The sequence below is a fragment of the Dysidea avara genome, chromosome 3, assembly GCF_963678975.1.
Source record: "Dysidea avara chromosome 3, odDysAvar1.4, whole genome shotgun sequence".
Lineage (NCBI taxonomy): Eukaryota > Metazoa > Porifera > Demospongiae > Dictyoceratida > Dysideidae > Dysidea > Dysidea avara.
This window is the reverse complement of record NC_089274.1, coordinates 11,515,945-11,532,398: the sequence shown is the minus strand read 5'-3', so window position 1 is coordinate 11,532,398 and position 16,454 is coordinate 11,515,945. Positions and strand designations below refer to the sequence as shown.

General features: G+C 37.4%; 1 protein-coding gene across 1 annotated transcript; it reads right to left on the bottom strand.

Moving 5' to 3' along the window:
* Positions 1 to 1,596: 1,596 nt before the first annotated feature.
* Positions 1,597 to 11,158, bottom strand: LOC136251736 (uncharacterized). Its single transcript, XM_066044160.1, has 5 exons — positions 11,118 to 11,158; positions 3,775 to 3,830; positions 3,496 to 3,704; positions 2,245 to 2,385; positions 1,597 to 1,813 (listed from the first exon to the last, which is right to left on the bottom strand). The coding sequence occupies exons 1-5, from the start codon at positions 11,132 to 11,134 to the stop codon at positions 1,661 to 1,663; spliced, it is 576 nt and encodes a 191-aa protein (XP_065900232.1). The 5' UTR covers positions 11,135 to 11,158; the 3' UTR covers positions 1,597 to 1,660.
* Positions 11,159 to 16,454: the final 5,296 nt, after the last annotated feature.

Here is a 16,454-nt window from a genome sequence, read left to right as displayed (position 1 = left end):
ACGCCAACTTACAATCGAGTATATTGGTTAACTATCAGCAAAATAGGGCAAAAAAGTAGCTTAAAAGTGGGAATCAGCCCAACACCAAAAAAATGGATGCAGCATTAAACATCCTGGGTAAAAAGTTGTGAACTCAAACGAGGCGGCCATGAAATGGCTGCAATGATGGTTAATGACTATAGAGGTGCATTATTAAAACTGATAGGTGTTAAAATCATTGCAGTCATTTTCACAACTTTTTCACCCAGGATTTAAAGGCTGCACCTTTTTTGCAGCTTAACTGTTTTTGTATGGATACATAATATTTAATTTTTATCTATTTTACTATGCTGCTGCATTAAATAATTCTTGTCTTACTTACTATGTCTATCTTTGACCTATTTATAATATGTATTATGCTTGATGTTTCAAAGCACCTACATATAAGACTCAAAACTAATAGACAGATGTCGCATATATAAATTACATTGCATGCATACATGTGTGCATGCATCCATACATCAACACAAACACACGCACACACACATGCACACACACACATCATGAACTACATCATAATAGAAATTGCCTATGTTTTTTTTGCCAAAATTCTAATAGAACACTCACCTAAACACCAATGAACTATATGTACACATGATTACATGCATGTGCAGCACATATGTGAATATCATTTAAATATGCGTTGTCTATATACATGGTTGTTTAGGAACAACAGTTGGACTGTGGCAAACAAAACCCGGAGAAAGAGACAAATCTGTATGTGTGTGTGTGTGTGTGTGTGTGTGTGTGTGTGTGTGTGTGTGTGTGTGTGTGTGTGTGTGTGTGTGTGTGTGTGTGTGTGTGTGTGTGTGTGTGTGTGTGTGTGTGTGTGTATGTAATGTGTGACTGTGTTTTACTAATGTGTAGTATGTGTGTGTATGGATGTATGCAGTTTGCTTTAGCTAAACCTTAATTTTATCTGATGAATATTAAAATCAAAAATTCTCAGAAGAGTGTTTCTGGTGAGCTGGTCTCTGGCAGTTAAAGATTTCCGTAAACAGTTGGTGTCAGCAATTATGATTCTTTGGCATGCATAGTTGCATACATACTGTATGCATGGATACATACTGTATGCACTGCGTGTGTGTATATGTGTGTGTGTGTGTGTGTGTGTGGTGTGGTGTGTGTGTGTGTGTGTGTGTGTGTGTGTGTGTGTGTGTAGTGTGTATGTGTGTGTGGTGGTTTTTTGGAACAAGAAACTTTACTCCAGTCCTGAAGACCTGTTCACTAGTTTGGCTGGAGGGAAAAGGTTTACTCTCTTCAGCTACTTAGTGAGGACTTGGTGGCCTGGTATGAACTGATGAAGCAAATGCCCAACTTTTGTAGTGGTATTGAGGTTTTGTTACTTCTATCCATGAGCCTTGGATAGTCCTCCTGAAACACAGCTATTGTTTTCCAGTACTGGGATATGTGTACACCAATTAGGTACTCAAGTTAAACTTTATATAGTGCAGTACAACTGTATATAAACATGTTGTTTACATTTAATAGTGTTGTAAAACTGTAACAGTAAGCTGACTGTACTGAAGCACTAAAATTAAATTATATAATAATTTAATGTGTTAGCAGTTACATTTATTGGCTCCAAATGTAACTCTATAACAATGCAGTTGTAACTTGATCACTGACTGGTCTGCTTCTTGATATTATGAACTCGAAATATTATGTATCCCACTGTAATACCAGCTCCCACAACAATTCCAATGATACTTGTTATAACAGCTGATTTCATATAGAAACGTGGATCTTTATTATGAGATGCTGCATCCTTAGCCTACATAGATATGGGTTTACATGTGTATGTGGTATACAATAAAAATAGTACAAATAGCTGTAAGTATAAATATAATATACAATTTCATGGCTTTACTATGCTTAAAACTAAACTGCCACTTAATTTATAACTGTATTTGTATCCATATTTCAAGAGACCTGTGGTAACAACAACTATACTATATACATATTAATAACGTATTGATGTGAGCTGTATAAGGAAGCTATATAATTATATATATATATATATCAAATCAGCATATATAGTGAGCTACAGAATTATTACATGAGGTGTGTGCACAGTTACATCATGGTATCCAAATTTACCATGCTGTAACAATGTGAGCCAATAGAATGAGAGCAACAGAACTGTAGACAAAGCCATATTATGTATATGTGCATACCTACATATTGCATATGCTAGCAACATACCATAGCAGTGAAGATTGCAGCAATAATTCCCAAAGGTATGCAAAAGCAAACTGTTAAGCCAGATAATACTTGGAGACATCTTATTTCATTTTTATAGTCATCCAGGTTATACCTCTTCTCCCATCTTGTTGCTCTAACAGGCTATGTATATATTATACAGAAATGGTTAATGGAAAATGCAAATAGATTATCAAGAGTTCATAATAGTAGTTGTTGTTTACTCCACTATTATTAACTCTTGTACATGGTAAAAGAACAATTATGACTTTGACATGGAATTGTGAATATTTGCTGTCACAAATGCAGTTTTGTGATAAGACAACTGATACACTACATGTATATCTCTTGCATGACGCTCTTAACTATTAAAGCATCATCATGCGGTTGTACTCGTGCAGTACATGACATTGCAGAATTATTGTTGACGCCATATTTTATCTATTCACAGAGTAATGAGAAACAAAATGAATGGAAAATAGAACACTACATTTGTGCCTTTTGAGTGATGGAAGTATCTTGTATCACTCACTACTATATATTCCCAAAACAATCAAAATGCATAAGACGAATTGGGCAAGGAATTGAATTCAAAAATGTAGTAACGTCCATCTTACAGGGGCGGATCCAGCAACTGGCAAGGGGAGGGGCACAAACGGGTTAAGTTGTATGTGGATTGGGAGAACAGATTCTTGCTTTATTGTTTAAGCAGGAAACGATCACCTCTTAGTGTCTCATTGTTGATTTTGCCATTTTGGGCTTTACAGATAGTTGTGAAGTCTTTAAAACTGTTCACAAGGCTACGAATATCTTTCTAACTATAATTATTTTTAGTGATAGGTGCTGAGTGACAGATAGCTTGACAGTTGGTTTGACTTTGGTTTCAGGTGAGTCAGTTTGCAATAAATGGTAGTATATATGCATTATTTTTCATGAGTAATAAATTGGTTTTGGCCTGATAAGGTTTAGCATTTCAATCAAAAGAGTATGGTTCTTCTACAAGGGGAGGGGGGGCATTTGCCCCAAATGCCCCATACTGGATCTGCCATTGATCTTTCATCGCCATAAAGTACAAAACATGCAGAGCTATAGCACACACAACTATATGCACAGGAAAACTATTATTTATATTCATCTAATATAAATGCACGCACATGCACTAACGCTTTTCATTGATACAGATCATCTTGCTTATACCCAAAACATGTTCCATATACCAATATTTATTGTACAAGTTGTTATATCCTAATTTACCTGAGCCATTACTACTCTTGTGGTCCTCTGGTTACCATCAGTCAGTGGGTGTGGAAATGTTAGATGGCGAACCTCATCATATACAGAACGTGTTGGTGGAGGGGCAGTGGCTACAGTGGCTGCACTATTAGTTGCTGTTTGATCCTTTATGTCATGATCAATATCTGCAGATGTCTGTTCTGAGACATCACTGGAATCAGTGGCACTGTCTGGTAAAATACAGAAACAAATTGTCTAAATGAATGTACGTAACAATGAATATTTTTAACCTCCATTTACCTTGATCACTGGCATCACTAAGTAGGAATGCAGTTTTTTCATCAAATTCTGCCATTCTGTGATTTATGCAAATATATTTATATGCATGCAGTAGCACAAATGGCAAATGTGACTGAATTTTGGAAAATCACCCAATAATTGGCATATGGGCGCGCATGAAATAAATTAGAATTTTCATGTTTAGTGGGTTGCTAATAAGAACAGGACACAGTTTAAAATCATTTCAATAATTTTCTTGCAATTTAAGGTCTTGAGAATGGCTTACAACCATTAACAAGTAGATTTGTACCATAAAGTTTGTTGTTTGATCATTAAATATTTTAGGTGTCAAATGCGCCCACATGGGTGATTTTCCAAAATTCGGTCACAAATGATGAAAATAATACAATGGATGGTCTACATTAGCAAAGAAAAGAGACAATTTATAATTAACAATAACACTTCTGTATAAATAGTTTCTTTTATGCAGTCATAACAAAATTAATATACTGAAAAGTGTTTTGCATATCCACTAACACGGGTCACATACTCACAAAGTCTGAACCAAACACATGTCCAGATTTGCAAAATGGTGTCTTCTACACACATCTTATTCTGTGGATCATAACTTAGTTTTAAAGAAACATATTGCCTGATATAAATCTCCATCGATTAAGCAATTTTGTTGCTCAAAACTGACCACATTTCAAGTCAGTCAAATTATAATTATTTGTACACATGCACTTTCAATGCAAAATGCCTTACTGAAATAATCTGCTGAAACTGCATTATTGTCATTCATATAAGCTAGTATATAGCCAGTTTTGACATCACTCCAAAGCATCAAGGGCTAAAATATCTTTGCAGTTAGATAAGTGTAGCGATCAATAAACAAGAGAATGGAGAAAAGGCCTAGCTTACTCTTTTGAGAACTTTTTCTTGGACATTCTTGATGTATCACACTATGACTATGTAGGTACATTATTGCTGGTGACAAGGTTGCAATGTGTTCATTATTACATGCACAGGAAAATATTATGAATAAGGGAGATCCTTCTATACCCATGACTGAATTATATAGGGATTAAATGTTCACTAGTATATCTGCAAGTGTAGTAGGTGACCTCCCTTGTTTCCCTACTTTTTCTATGATTCCTAATCGAACTTAAAACTCCTAATTTTTCCTTTATAAACTTGTTTGTAAAATTATTATGACTGGTGAAACCGTGCATACCATATCAAAAGAAAAAGATGGCACCAGAATAATATCAGTATTTTTGTCTGAATGCATGCCCCAGCTATCAATTACTAAAGTGGCATTATGGTTTGCTTTCAGCTATGTTCAGCCTGTTCACAGCATTACAAATGAAGAACAGTAAGAGAAATGTCTCGCTCTGCAATACGCCATGTGATGTCAGTAAAAAGAAGTGGGACACAAAGGAGGACATGTACAAAAGATAAGTCCATGATGTGTACATTGTACGTACCAGGGGCGGTGGAACAGGCCAAAGAGTGAGGGGGCCAGGCCAGCTGTGACTGAGTTGAAGACCAAAAAAAAAAAAAAAAAAAACAGGTCACAGCCTGCTAACGATAGCTGCTCTCCACCAATCAAGACACACGATAGTGTGTCGTGCGGCCCAAGAAGCCGGCACGCCACACCGTGAGTATATTGACAGGAAGAAAGAAAACGACATTTTCGCACTTTTGTATCTCGGTGATGGCTTATCCGATTGAAACCAAATTTGCTGCAGAGTTGCCCGCTAGCTAGGGGAGTCTACATTCCAAATTTGAAGGAAATCACTCAAGCCATTTCCGAGATATGAGCGGCCAAAGTTTCGTTTTTTTTTTCTTCTTCTTCGTCTTTTCGCACACTTGCAAAAATTGCTATAAAACGCAAACGCGTGCTCCGATCGCCTTGAAATTTGGCACACAGAAAGGGAGTCTAAAGACGCATCCTAGCATCAAATTTAGTGCAAATCCGATGAATGGTTCAGGAGTTATGACCGATTATTCGCGTAAAACAAGATCGATTTGTTGTCACGCCTACAGGGTAAACCGCTTCATGGAATGAGCTGAAAATTGCTAGGTAGATGGAGTAACCATCGTAGGAGTGCCTTTTGGTAGTTTGAAAGGAATCGAGATTAAGACCACGGAGATACGACACAAAACCCAACTTGTGTCACAATTACGCGATCGATTTTTAGTAATAAAAAAGTATTAGTTTTTACGCCTACTAGGCAAACCGCTAAGAGCAATGAGCTGAAAATCGGTGTATAGCTGGAATAATCTTCATAGAAAGTCCTTGCAGTAGTATAGAAGAATTGGATTACAAACCACTGAGTTATGATTCGAAAGCCAACTCTGTGTAGCAAATGCGAGATCGAGATACTCTAATAGAACAGTCACCCTAATAGAGCATTCAGCTAGTTTATTTACTCCATTATAGAAGTCTATTACATTACAAGTTATTCTGTAGGGACTTCAGCTGCAAACAGTTAATCTTATAGACAGTTAAGCAAGAAGCAAGTCACCCTGTGGAGAATTAAGCTACAATTATATCACTGTAGAGATTCAGAACATTACAAGTCACACTAAAGAGAGTTCAGCTATAAACAAATTATCCTGTAGAGAGATCAGCTACAAACAAAACACTTTGCAGAGAGTTCAGCTACAAACAAATCAATCTTTAGAGTGATCAGCAACAAACAAATCAACTTGTAGAGAGAGATCAGCTAGAAATAAATCAACCTGCAGAGAGATCAGCTACAAACAAATCAGCTTGTAGAGAGATCAGTTACACACAAATCAACCTGTAGAGAGATAAGCTAGAAAAAAATCACCCTGTAGAGAGTTCAGCTAAAACAAATCAACCTGCAGAGAGATCAGCTACAAACATATCACCTTATAGACAGTTCAGCTACAAACAAATTACCCTGTAGAGAGATCGACTACAAACAAATCAACTTGCAGAGAGATCAGCTACACACAGATCAACTTGTAGAGAGATCAGCTAGAAACAAATCACCCTGTAGAGAGTTCAGCTAAAACAAATCAACCTGCAGAGAGATCAGCTACAAACATATCACCTTATAGACAGTTCAGCTACAAACAAATTACCCTGTAGAGAGATCGACTACAAACAAATCAACTTGCAGAGAGATCAGCTACACACAAATCAACTTGTAGAGAGATCAGCTAGAAACAAATCATCTTGTAGAGAGTTCAACTACAAACAAATCAATGTGCAGAGAGATCAACTACAAACAAATCACCCTGTAGAGAGATTATCTAGGAACTAGACACAATGTAAGGAGTTCAGCTACAAGCAAATCACCCTTTAGAGAGTTCAGTTACAAACAAATCAACCTACAGAGAGATCAAATCACCTTATAGAGAGTTCAGCTACAAACAAATTGCCCTGTAGAGAGATCAGTTACAAACAAATCAACCTGCAGAGAGATCAGCTACACACAAATCAACTTGTAGAGAGATCAGCTACAAACAAATCACACTGTGGAGATCAGCTAGAAACTAGACACAATGTAAGAAGTTCAGCTACAAGCAAATCACCCTGTAGAGATTTCAGCTGCAAACAAATCACCCTGTAGAGAGATCAGGTAGAAACTAGACACCATGTAAAGAGTTCAGCTATAGAAGAGGTCACCTTATAGAGAGTTCAGCTACAAAGAAACCATCATGTAGAGAGTTCAGCTGCAAACAAATTACTCTGTATAGAGTTCAGCTAGAAAAAGTCACCTTGTAGAGAGTTCAGCTACAAAGAAACTGCCATGTAGAGAGTTCAGCCTCAAACAAATTACCGTGTAGAGAATTCAACAACAAGCAAATCGCCCTGTAGAGGGATCAGCTAGAAGAAGTTACCTTGTAGAGAGTTCAGCTACAAAGAAACCATCATGTAGAGAGTTCAGCTACAAAGAAAGCACCATGTAGAGAGTTTAGCTGCAAACAATCACCTGTAGAGAGTTCAGCTAGAAACAAATCACGCTGTAGAGAGATCAGCTAGAAGAGGTCACCTTGGAGAGAGTTCAGCTACAAAGAAATCACCACCTAAAGAGTTCAGCTACAAAGAAATCACCCTGTAGAGAGTTCAGCTAGAAGAAGTCACCTTGTAGAGAGTTCAGCTACAAAGAAACCATCATGTAGAGAGTTCAGCTACAAAGAAAGCACCATGTAGAGAGTTTAGCTGCAAACAAATAATCTGTAGAGAGTTCAGCTAGAAACAAATCACCCTGTAGAGAGATCAGTTAGAAGAGGTCACCTTGTAGAGAGTTCAGCTACAAAGAAATCACCACCTAAAGAGTTCAGCTGCAAACAAATCACCCTGTAGGGATCAGCTAAAAGAAGTCACCTTGTAGAGAGTTCAGCTACAAAGAAACCATCATGTGGAGAGTTCAGCTACAAAGAAATCACCCTGTAGAGAGTTCAGCTAGAAGAAGTCACCTTGTAGAGAGTTCAGCTACAAAGAAACCATCATGTAGAGAGTTCAGTTACAAAGAAACCACCATGGATGTAGAGAGTTTAGTTGCAAACAAATAACCTGTAGAGAGTTCAGCTAGAAACAAATCACCCTGTAGAGAAATCAGCTAGAAGAGGTCACCTTGTAGAGAGTTCAGCTACAAAGAAACCATTATGTAGAGAGTTCAGCTACAAAGAAAGCACCATGTAGAGAGTTTAGCTACAAACAAATCACCTGTAGAGAGTTCAGCTAGAAGAAGTCACCTTGTAGAGAGTTCAGCTACAAAGAAACCGTCATGTAGAGAGTTCAGCTACAAAGAAAGCACCGTGTAGAGAGTTTAGCTGCAAACAAATCACCTGTAGAGAGTTCAGCTAGAAACAAATCACCCTGTAGAGAGATCAGCTAGAAAAGGTCACCTTGTAGAGAGTTCAGCTACAAAGAAACCATCAGGTGGAGAGTTCAGCTACAAAGAAATCACCCTGTAGAGAGTTCAGCTAGAAGAAGTCACCTTGTAGAGAGTTCAGCTACAAAGAAACCATCATGTAGAGAGTTCAGTTACAAAGAAACCACCATGGATGTAGAGAGTTTAGCTGCAAACAAATAAACTGTAGAGAGTTCAGCTAGAAACAAATCACCCTGTAGAGAAATCAGCTAGAAGAGGTCACCTTGTAGAGAGTTCAGCTACAAAGAAACCGTTATGTAGAGAGTTCAGCTACAAAGAAAGCACCATGTAGAGAGTTTAGCTACAAACAAATCACCTGTAGAGAGTTCAGCTAGAAGAAGTCACCTTTTAGAGAGTTCAGCTACAAAGAAACCGTCATGTGGAGAGTTCAGCTACAAAGAAAGCACCATGTAGAGAGTTTAGCTGCAAACAAATCACCTGCAGAGAGTTCAGCTAGAAACAAATCACCCTGTAGAGAGATCAGCTAGAAAAGGTCACCTTGTAGAGAGTTCAGCTACAAAGAAACCATCAGGTGGAAAGTTCAGCTACAAAGAAATCACCCTGTAGAGAGTTCAGCTAGAAGAAGTCACCTTGTAGAGAGTTCAGCTACAAAGAAACCATCATGTAGAGAGTTCAGCTACAAAGAAACCACCATGGATGTAGAGAGTTTAGCTGCAAACAAATCACTTGTAGAGAGTTCAGCTAGAAGAAGTCACTTTGTAGAGAGTTCAGCTACAAAGAAACCATCATGTAGAGAGTTCAGCTACAAAGAAAGCACCATGTAGAGAGTTTAGCTGCAAACAAATCACCTGTAGAGAATTCAGCTAGAAACAAATCACCCTGTAGAGAGATCAGTTAGAATAGGTCACCTTGTAGAGAGTTCAGCTACAAAGAAATCACCACCTAAAGAGTTCAGCTGCAAACAAATCACCCTGTAGGGATCAGCTAAAAGAAGTCACCTTGTAGAGAGTTCAGCTACAAAGAAACCATCATGTGGAGAGTTCAGCTACAAAGAAATCACCCTGTAGAGAGTTCAGCTAGAAGAAGTCACCTTGTAGAGAGTTCAGCTACAAAGAAACCATCGTGTAGAGAGTTCAGCTACAAAGAAACCACCATGGATGTAGAAAGTTTACAAATTACCTGTAGAGAGTTCAGTTAGAAACAAATCACCCTGTAGAGAAATCAGCTAGAAGAATTTATCTTGTAGAGAGTTCAGCTACAAAGAAACCATCCTGTATATAGTTCAGCTATATTTTAAGTCACCCAGTAGAGAGATCAGCTGCTAAAAAATATACTATGGGGAATAATGGGCATGTAATAAATATATGTATATAATTTGTATAATTACTAATAAAATCAAAAATAATTGAAGTATTAAAAATCTTCTATAAGTTCTTTTCTTCTTCCTGTGGTAAATAAAAAAACACATGGGTTAAAAAAACCCCAAAGCCAGCCATAGGCTGGCTTTGCAGTATACAAATACAAAAATAAGTGATATCTAATCAAAAAAAGCCAAGCTGTAAAAAAAGGTGCGTCCCCCAAAAAGACTATGGTGAAAAAAGATGTGAAATCCAAGGTGGCGGCCAAGAAATGGCTGTGATGGTAGTAAAAATTTTAATAACGACAATTCAGGTGAATTTTGTGCCAAGACCAAGCGGCACCAAAATTCACCTGAATTGTTGTTATTAAAATTTTTACCATTAACCTACCATCACAGCCATTTCTTGGCCGCCACCTTGGATTTCACATCTTTTTTCACCATAGCCTTTTTGGGGGCCGCACCTTTTTTTACAGCTTGACTGTTTTTGATTAGATTATATATAACTACACATACGTAGCAAAGTAATTTGCTACACTGCTTCTCCGAATACTGTGACTGCTCTATTAGAGTATTCAGATCTTGACTGTTCTATTAGAATATCTCGATCTTTTCTTGCAAACATTGTCCCAAAAAAGTGGGGAGCCATGGCCCCCCTGGCCCCCCCGTCTCCACCGCCTATGGTACGTACTGCAGTATGCCAAAAGGTAAGTCTCGGGACAATGCGACGTCAAGTAATGAAAAAAATCAAGGCCTTAGCCTTAGCCGCTATCAAGACTAGTTATGCTCTCCTGAATGGCTGAAGGCATCAGACAGGCAGGTAGTTATTAAGTAGAAAATGCTACTGAATACAATTTTTGTAATAATCTATTGGAAGCATTTAGGGTCGTACTGAAGGCACTTTTGGGCTCAGTTATACCTAACCTAACAATAAATTATGGATCATTGTGAAACACTGTATACTTTAGTGAGTATCAGAGTTGAAGGCTAACATGTTAAGTAGCATACAGTACTGTAGCACAATGATCAATTGACATTGAGCCAAAAAGAGATGATTTGCAATTGATAATTATACACTGTAATCAATGTAATTAAAAAGTTAATACGCTAAATGAATACGTATGCTTTACCTCCAACAACACCACATAAGAAAGATCCAATTTCTATATTCAGGGTGTACCAACTGTGTTAGCTGTGTACAGTTTTTGATGAAAGGGACAGAAGAGCGTCATTATAATAATAATGAAAGAGAAAAGGTACAAACTGAAAAACCAAACATGCTTGTTATGTTTGAGAAAACATAAATGCATTCTTTAGGCATAAACAATCAAATATATATATATATATACATATAGTCCGGCGTGCTCTCTGTACAAAAACATTTTATTGATTCTCATGCATGCATGTGCCCAAATATTTCTTTACTGCAAAACCATTTTAAACTAAATTAAGAAACATTTATTTAAGCTCTACACTGTATAAAAATGTCTCAGTACTGAAATGTTACCATCAGTGGCAAGGCTACAATAATTGAAGCACAAAATACAGGTGACTTTAAGAAAAGAATTGTGGGCTATTATGTAGCAACCCAGCTATAGACTTGTACACTTTCTTTTGTACATATCTATGTATATGTACTTCCAAATGGATGCCTGCACAGTATTAATAAATAAAAAAAATTAAATAGTAAGGAAGCAAGTTCTAGAAAACATCACTGATGCTCTCACTGCCGGGCGGAATTTGAGTTTAAAGTACCAAATCACTTTTACCATACCAACATGCATGCATGCTATGGAATTATTTTATATTGAGCTAGAATCCTAAAACTGTACAAACAAAATGAATATATATGCTGAGCTGGCACAGTGGCACTAGGGATTTCATATTAGCTACACTTAAAATAGGGGTTGATTGATTCAAATAGCCATAGCTGACACAAAACAATATTAGCTACTTTTTTTGAGTAAACAAAATCAATGTAGCATCCTTATAATAAAGAGATTCATGTCTTGCTGTCTTCCAGCATGTCATTGGAAGGGTAGGGTGGGTGGGTTAGTGGGGGAGATGTTTAAGCATGTAGCTACTGGACGAGGCACATCAACGTTAACAAAATTCTAGCTATGTACTTGTATACATACGTATAACCACTCAGTAGACTCACTTAGCTATATAGAAGTTTGCCGGTTAAAGTAGAACTTTAGAAGCTCACTGAACAACCGAATCATATTATGCAAACTATATAGGCCACCCAAGTCAACGTAATTAGTTGTTTCACGAGCGAAAATCTGAAAAGTATACTGAGGGTGGTAAGCTTTAATATAATAATAATAATAATAATAATAATAAACTTTACAGTGTACATATACCTACATACATACAAGTTGCAGATGTTGGTATGATACAATTGGGACATATGGCAGCACACTGATGGTCCACTGACATCCTGTGTCAGTGGCCGGAAGCTAAATTGTAGCAGTGATTAGCTACAAAGTTTACTTACTAGTCTAAGATTACTTAAAAGGGGGGGAAGTTAACAGTTAAAGGGAGTTGAAGTTAGGTTGGTGAGGGATCTTTGAACACTTTGAGCATGGACATAGAAATGAAAAAGAGCAGGTGTTGTTGGAGGTAAATTGGCAGTGAAATGATTCCACAGATAATCTAAAAGTTTGGCCTTTATCTTGAGTGGATTGTCCTGGTAGTTGATAATGGGAAGGGCATTCCAGATGCGAGGAAGCCGGTTAAAATAAAAGTTACTAGTGGAATTGTCAGGTGATCTTGTTTGGAGTAGCTTGTTTCCAGAAGCTAGACGTGTGTGACCAGTTGCAAATTTAATGAAATTATTGATGTCAAATCCATTGTGGGGGTTGTGGAGATTTTTAAGAAAGAACATCACATCATTTACATCAAGAATGTACATCAGGGGTAGCATATGGAGATTAATAAGACGAGACTTGTAGTCAGTAGAGTAATCATTTAGAATGTATTTAGTTGCACGCCTCTGAACATGTTCGAGTTACTGAATGTGCTTAATTAGGTGGGGTTTCCAGATGACCGAGCAGTAGAAAAATTGGGATCTAACAAGAGAGGTATATAGTCGAGATTTGGCTTGGACATAATTTTGTAGGGAGAAAGATCTTCTTAGAAGTCCAAGTACCTGATAGGATTTGGAGATAATGTGGTTATAGTGAGCATCCCATGACAGGTCGCTTGATAACATAATTCCTAGATCTTTGTATGTATCAACACAAGAAATCTGGGAGGTGCCGATATTGTAAGATGTTGGAGATTTCCTTTTAAAGGATAGCAGAAAGATTTTTGATAGACCGAATAGAAGATTCCAGTGGGTACTCCAAAAGTTTAAATTATTTAAGTCTTCTTGAAGTTTAAGTGAATCTAGTGGTGAGGAGATAGTTTTGATGCATTTGGTATCGTCTGCAAATAGAAACAATAGACAAAATTTAATGATGTCCGGAATATCATTAACATATATGAGAAATAGAAGTGGGCCAAGTATACTTCCCTGTGGGATTCCGGATAGAACTGGGAGAATAGGCATAGTGCACGTGCCCCGCTCCCCCCCAAAATAATAATTCCGTACTGATTGAGATACTCTAATAGAGCAGTCAGTGTTAAGTATGTCATCACGAATTCTCCACAATTATAATAAATCTGAATTTGAAAACTTTTTATCTGCATGCAGCACCATTCCATGCACGGGCACACTAGCTAGTTTTTTGCAAGTTAAATGCACGTGGTCATTTATCTATGCTGGAGCGGATTCAAAGGGTCCCTTTTTTGAAGAGCCTATTTATTACTTAATGAGCCACTGCAAGTTTTTCAGTAAAATCAATTTATAAGTCAAATAGCTATTCATTACTTGTAATCAGTGACAAAAGTATACACTCCAGATGCATTTCTAAGCTAGCCAACCAGCCAAATGGTAATATTTAACATGAAACATTACTGGAGAGTAATTATTTGCTATGAAATATTATTGCTAGGCACCTAGACTGAAGTTTCAATTGCCATTTTCCAGAGTGGAACCCCCTTTTGAAAGTCTGGATCTGCCCCTGCTATGCCATTCTATAGAGGCTTGTAACTGACAGTCACTGATCCTTATACAGCTAGCTCTTGATCAGTGCAGGCCACTTAATTGATATTTAATTGTACATAAACTACTCTACATCAAAAGTTCCAGTCCTGAAAACCTTGGGAGGCTTCACCCCCCCACCCTGCTCCATATACCTATGATACCTTGGTGCATCCCCTCCCTTTCCAAATCCTGAATTTTACCATCACGTGTTAGAACTACAGTTAGATCCTAATTAAAAGTCACTTTTATTCTTGTGATTATATGTAAGTAATAGCTGTATATGTTTGTCATGCAGGGCTCTGATGAAAGCAGTGTTTTATACTGAGCATGCAGTCTTCCCTTTAAAACTAAAAAAAAATCAAAAAAAAAATCTTTGTGCTAACTGTCTACTTCCCTGCACCTTGTCAGTCATGTTGCTACGTAGCTATATACTTGTGCTAGCACTCTATACCAACTGTGAGGCTTATAATTATAGACACGCTGATTGTTGATCAAATTACTTTAATAGAGCAATCAGCTATCCATAATAATTATTCTCTATATTAAAAACAGTCACCATTAAACTTCTATATGTGATTAGCAGCATAATAATTATTCTGTTGAATTCTCCACCTGTATTTGTCATAACTGTAGTGTTCACACAGTGTGGTAAAACCAATGCAGGTGGGCAGCTCATTATTCATTATTTATATATAATTATTACAATCTTGGATGCACCTTATTAAATCAAAGTTTGCTGATGCTCTATCAGAGTATTTCAATTTTAATCATGCACTATAGTGACTATACCACAATCATATATGAAGTGGATGGGTTAAAATCCCCTCCCCTAACACTGAAGTGGGTCTTCAACCCATCTAGCGTGCCTTCCTCTATGTAAGCAAACCAGTTTATTACTTCCATGCAATAATTTATGATTACTGTATGACACTTGGTCCTGGACATATCATATAAAAATAATTTTGTACATAATTTGGGGACTCTAGCTATCTATTTGAATATGCCCTGGCAGCTCTTGGATCTATAACTTTGAACATAGAAGTCATAGACAAAATCAATATAGGGGGCCTTTATGAGCATAAAAGGGAAGGGCTGGGGAAGAGGTTGAGGGAACATAGCCTCCCAGAAAGTGTAGACATCATTTTATATTCATTAGTTACTACCCCAGTAGGGACCTGCAAACTGAAAGTCTATGTAGCAAGGTATATATACTACAATCCTGTTGATCATCCAGACCAGGTTGTGACGTGATCCACAGACAGCTTACAGTGTAGCCAGAAGCCACACTTGTACAGCCTGAGATCCAGAATTCCCTCTTCATTCAACTTATTATTATTATTAACACTTTACATTGACCAGCACTGAACTTGTAATTAAACATCATGACTTCTTGTGTTTAATTAGAGATTTACAGTTGTTTTTATTTACAAATATCATACTAGCTATTACTCTTATTTATTTCTGTGTAGGACTCCATCAAGGAGTATAACACACAGATACAAAACAAAATCAAAGTAAATTCAGATGGTTTAACAAAACGTCCTTAAAACAGTTTATAGCTAGATGGCTGATTGACCACATCTTCTGGCAAAGTGTTCCATAATTTAATAGTGGATGGTAAAAAGGAAAATAAGTACGAGTTGATTCTTGCTTGTGGGATTCTGAAACGTTGTGAATGACCTCTGGTAACTGATGACATTGATGTTAATGAGATAGATGGAACTTCCATTTGACAATTGATTATCTTATAAAAGACGACTAGTTTGCAAAATCAGTGACGTCGTGATTCTAGAGAGGGCCAATATTCAAGGCCGGAGGAGACGGTCCGGTTGGTCAGGCCTGAGCCGGACCAATAATCTGGAGTTGAACCAACTAACTTACCAGCTCGAACTACATTACTCTCATGCAATCTTTGTACGATCACATCTACAATAATCTACATGCAGCTACGTAGCTAGCACGTACATTTCACAGATGTTATTGAAAAGCATGCCACGAGTAGTTACCTAGTTTCTCAGCCTAACAGAACTACACGTATAGTACCTCCAATTACCTTACAGTACAGCATAGCATTCGTATTGTTTTGTACAGAAATGATTGTGGGTTCTACGTACAGTATCACGTGTGCTGACAGTTGGCATTTATCACGTGTAAGGCAGGTGTCTTCTTTGATTCTAAACCAGCACACTTATATCACAATTCAATCTTCATAAAATAATCATTAGCATTTTCCTTGGCTTGTCTCTCTTGGCTTCTTTTGCTGGGCGAAGGGCTGGCAGTGACAACTTGAACCAGATGACTCATTTCGTGGCAAGAAGCTGTACACCCATACATTACATGGTGGCCATCTGGATGAGATGTTGAGTAGAAATCA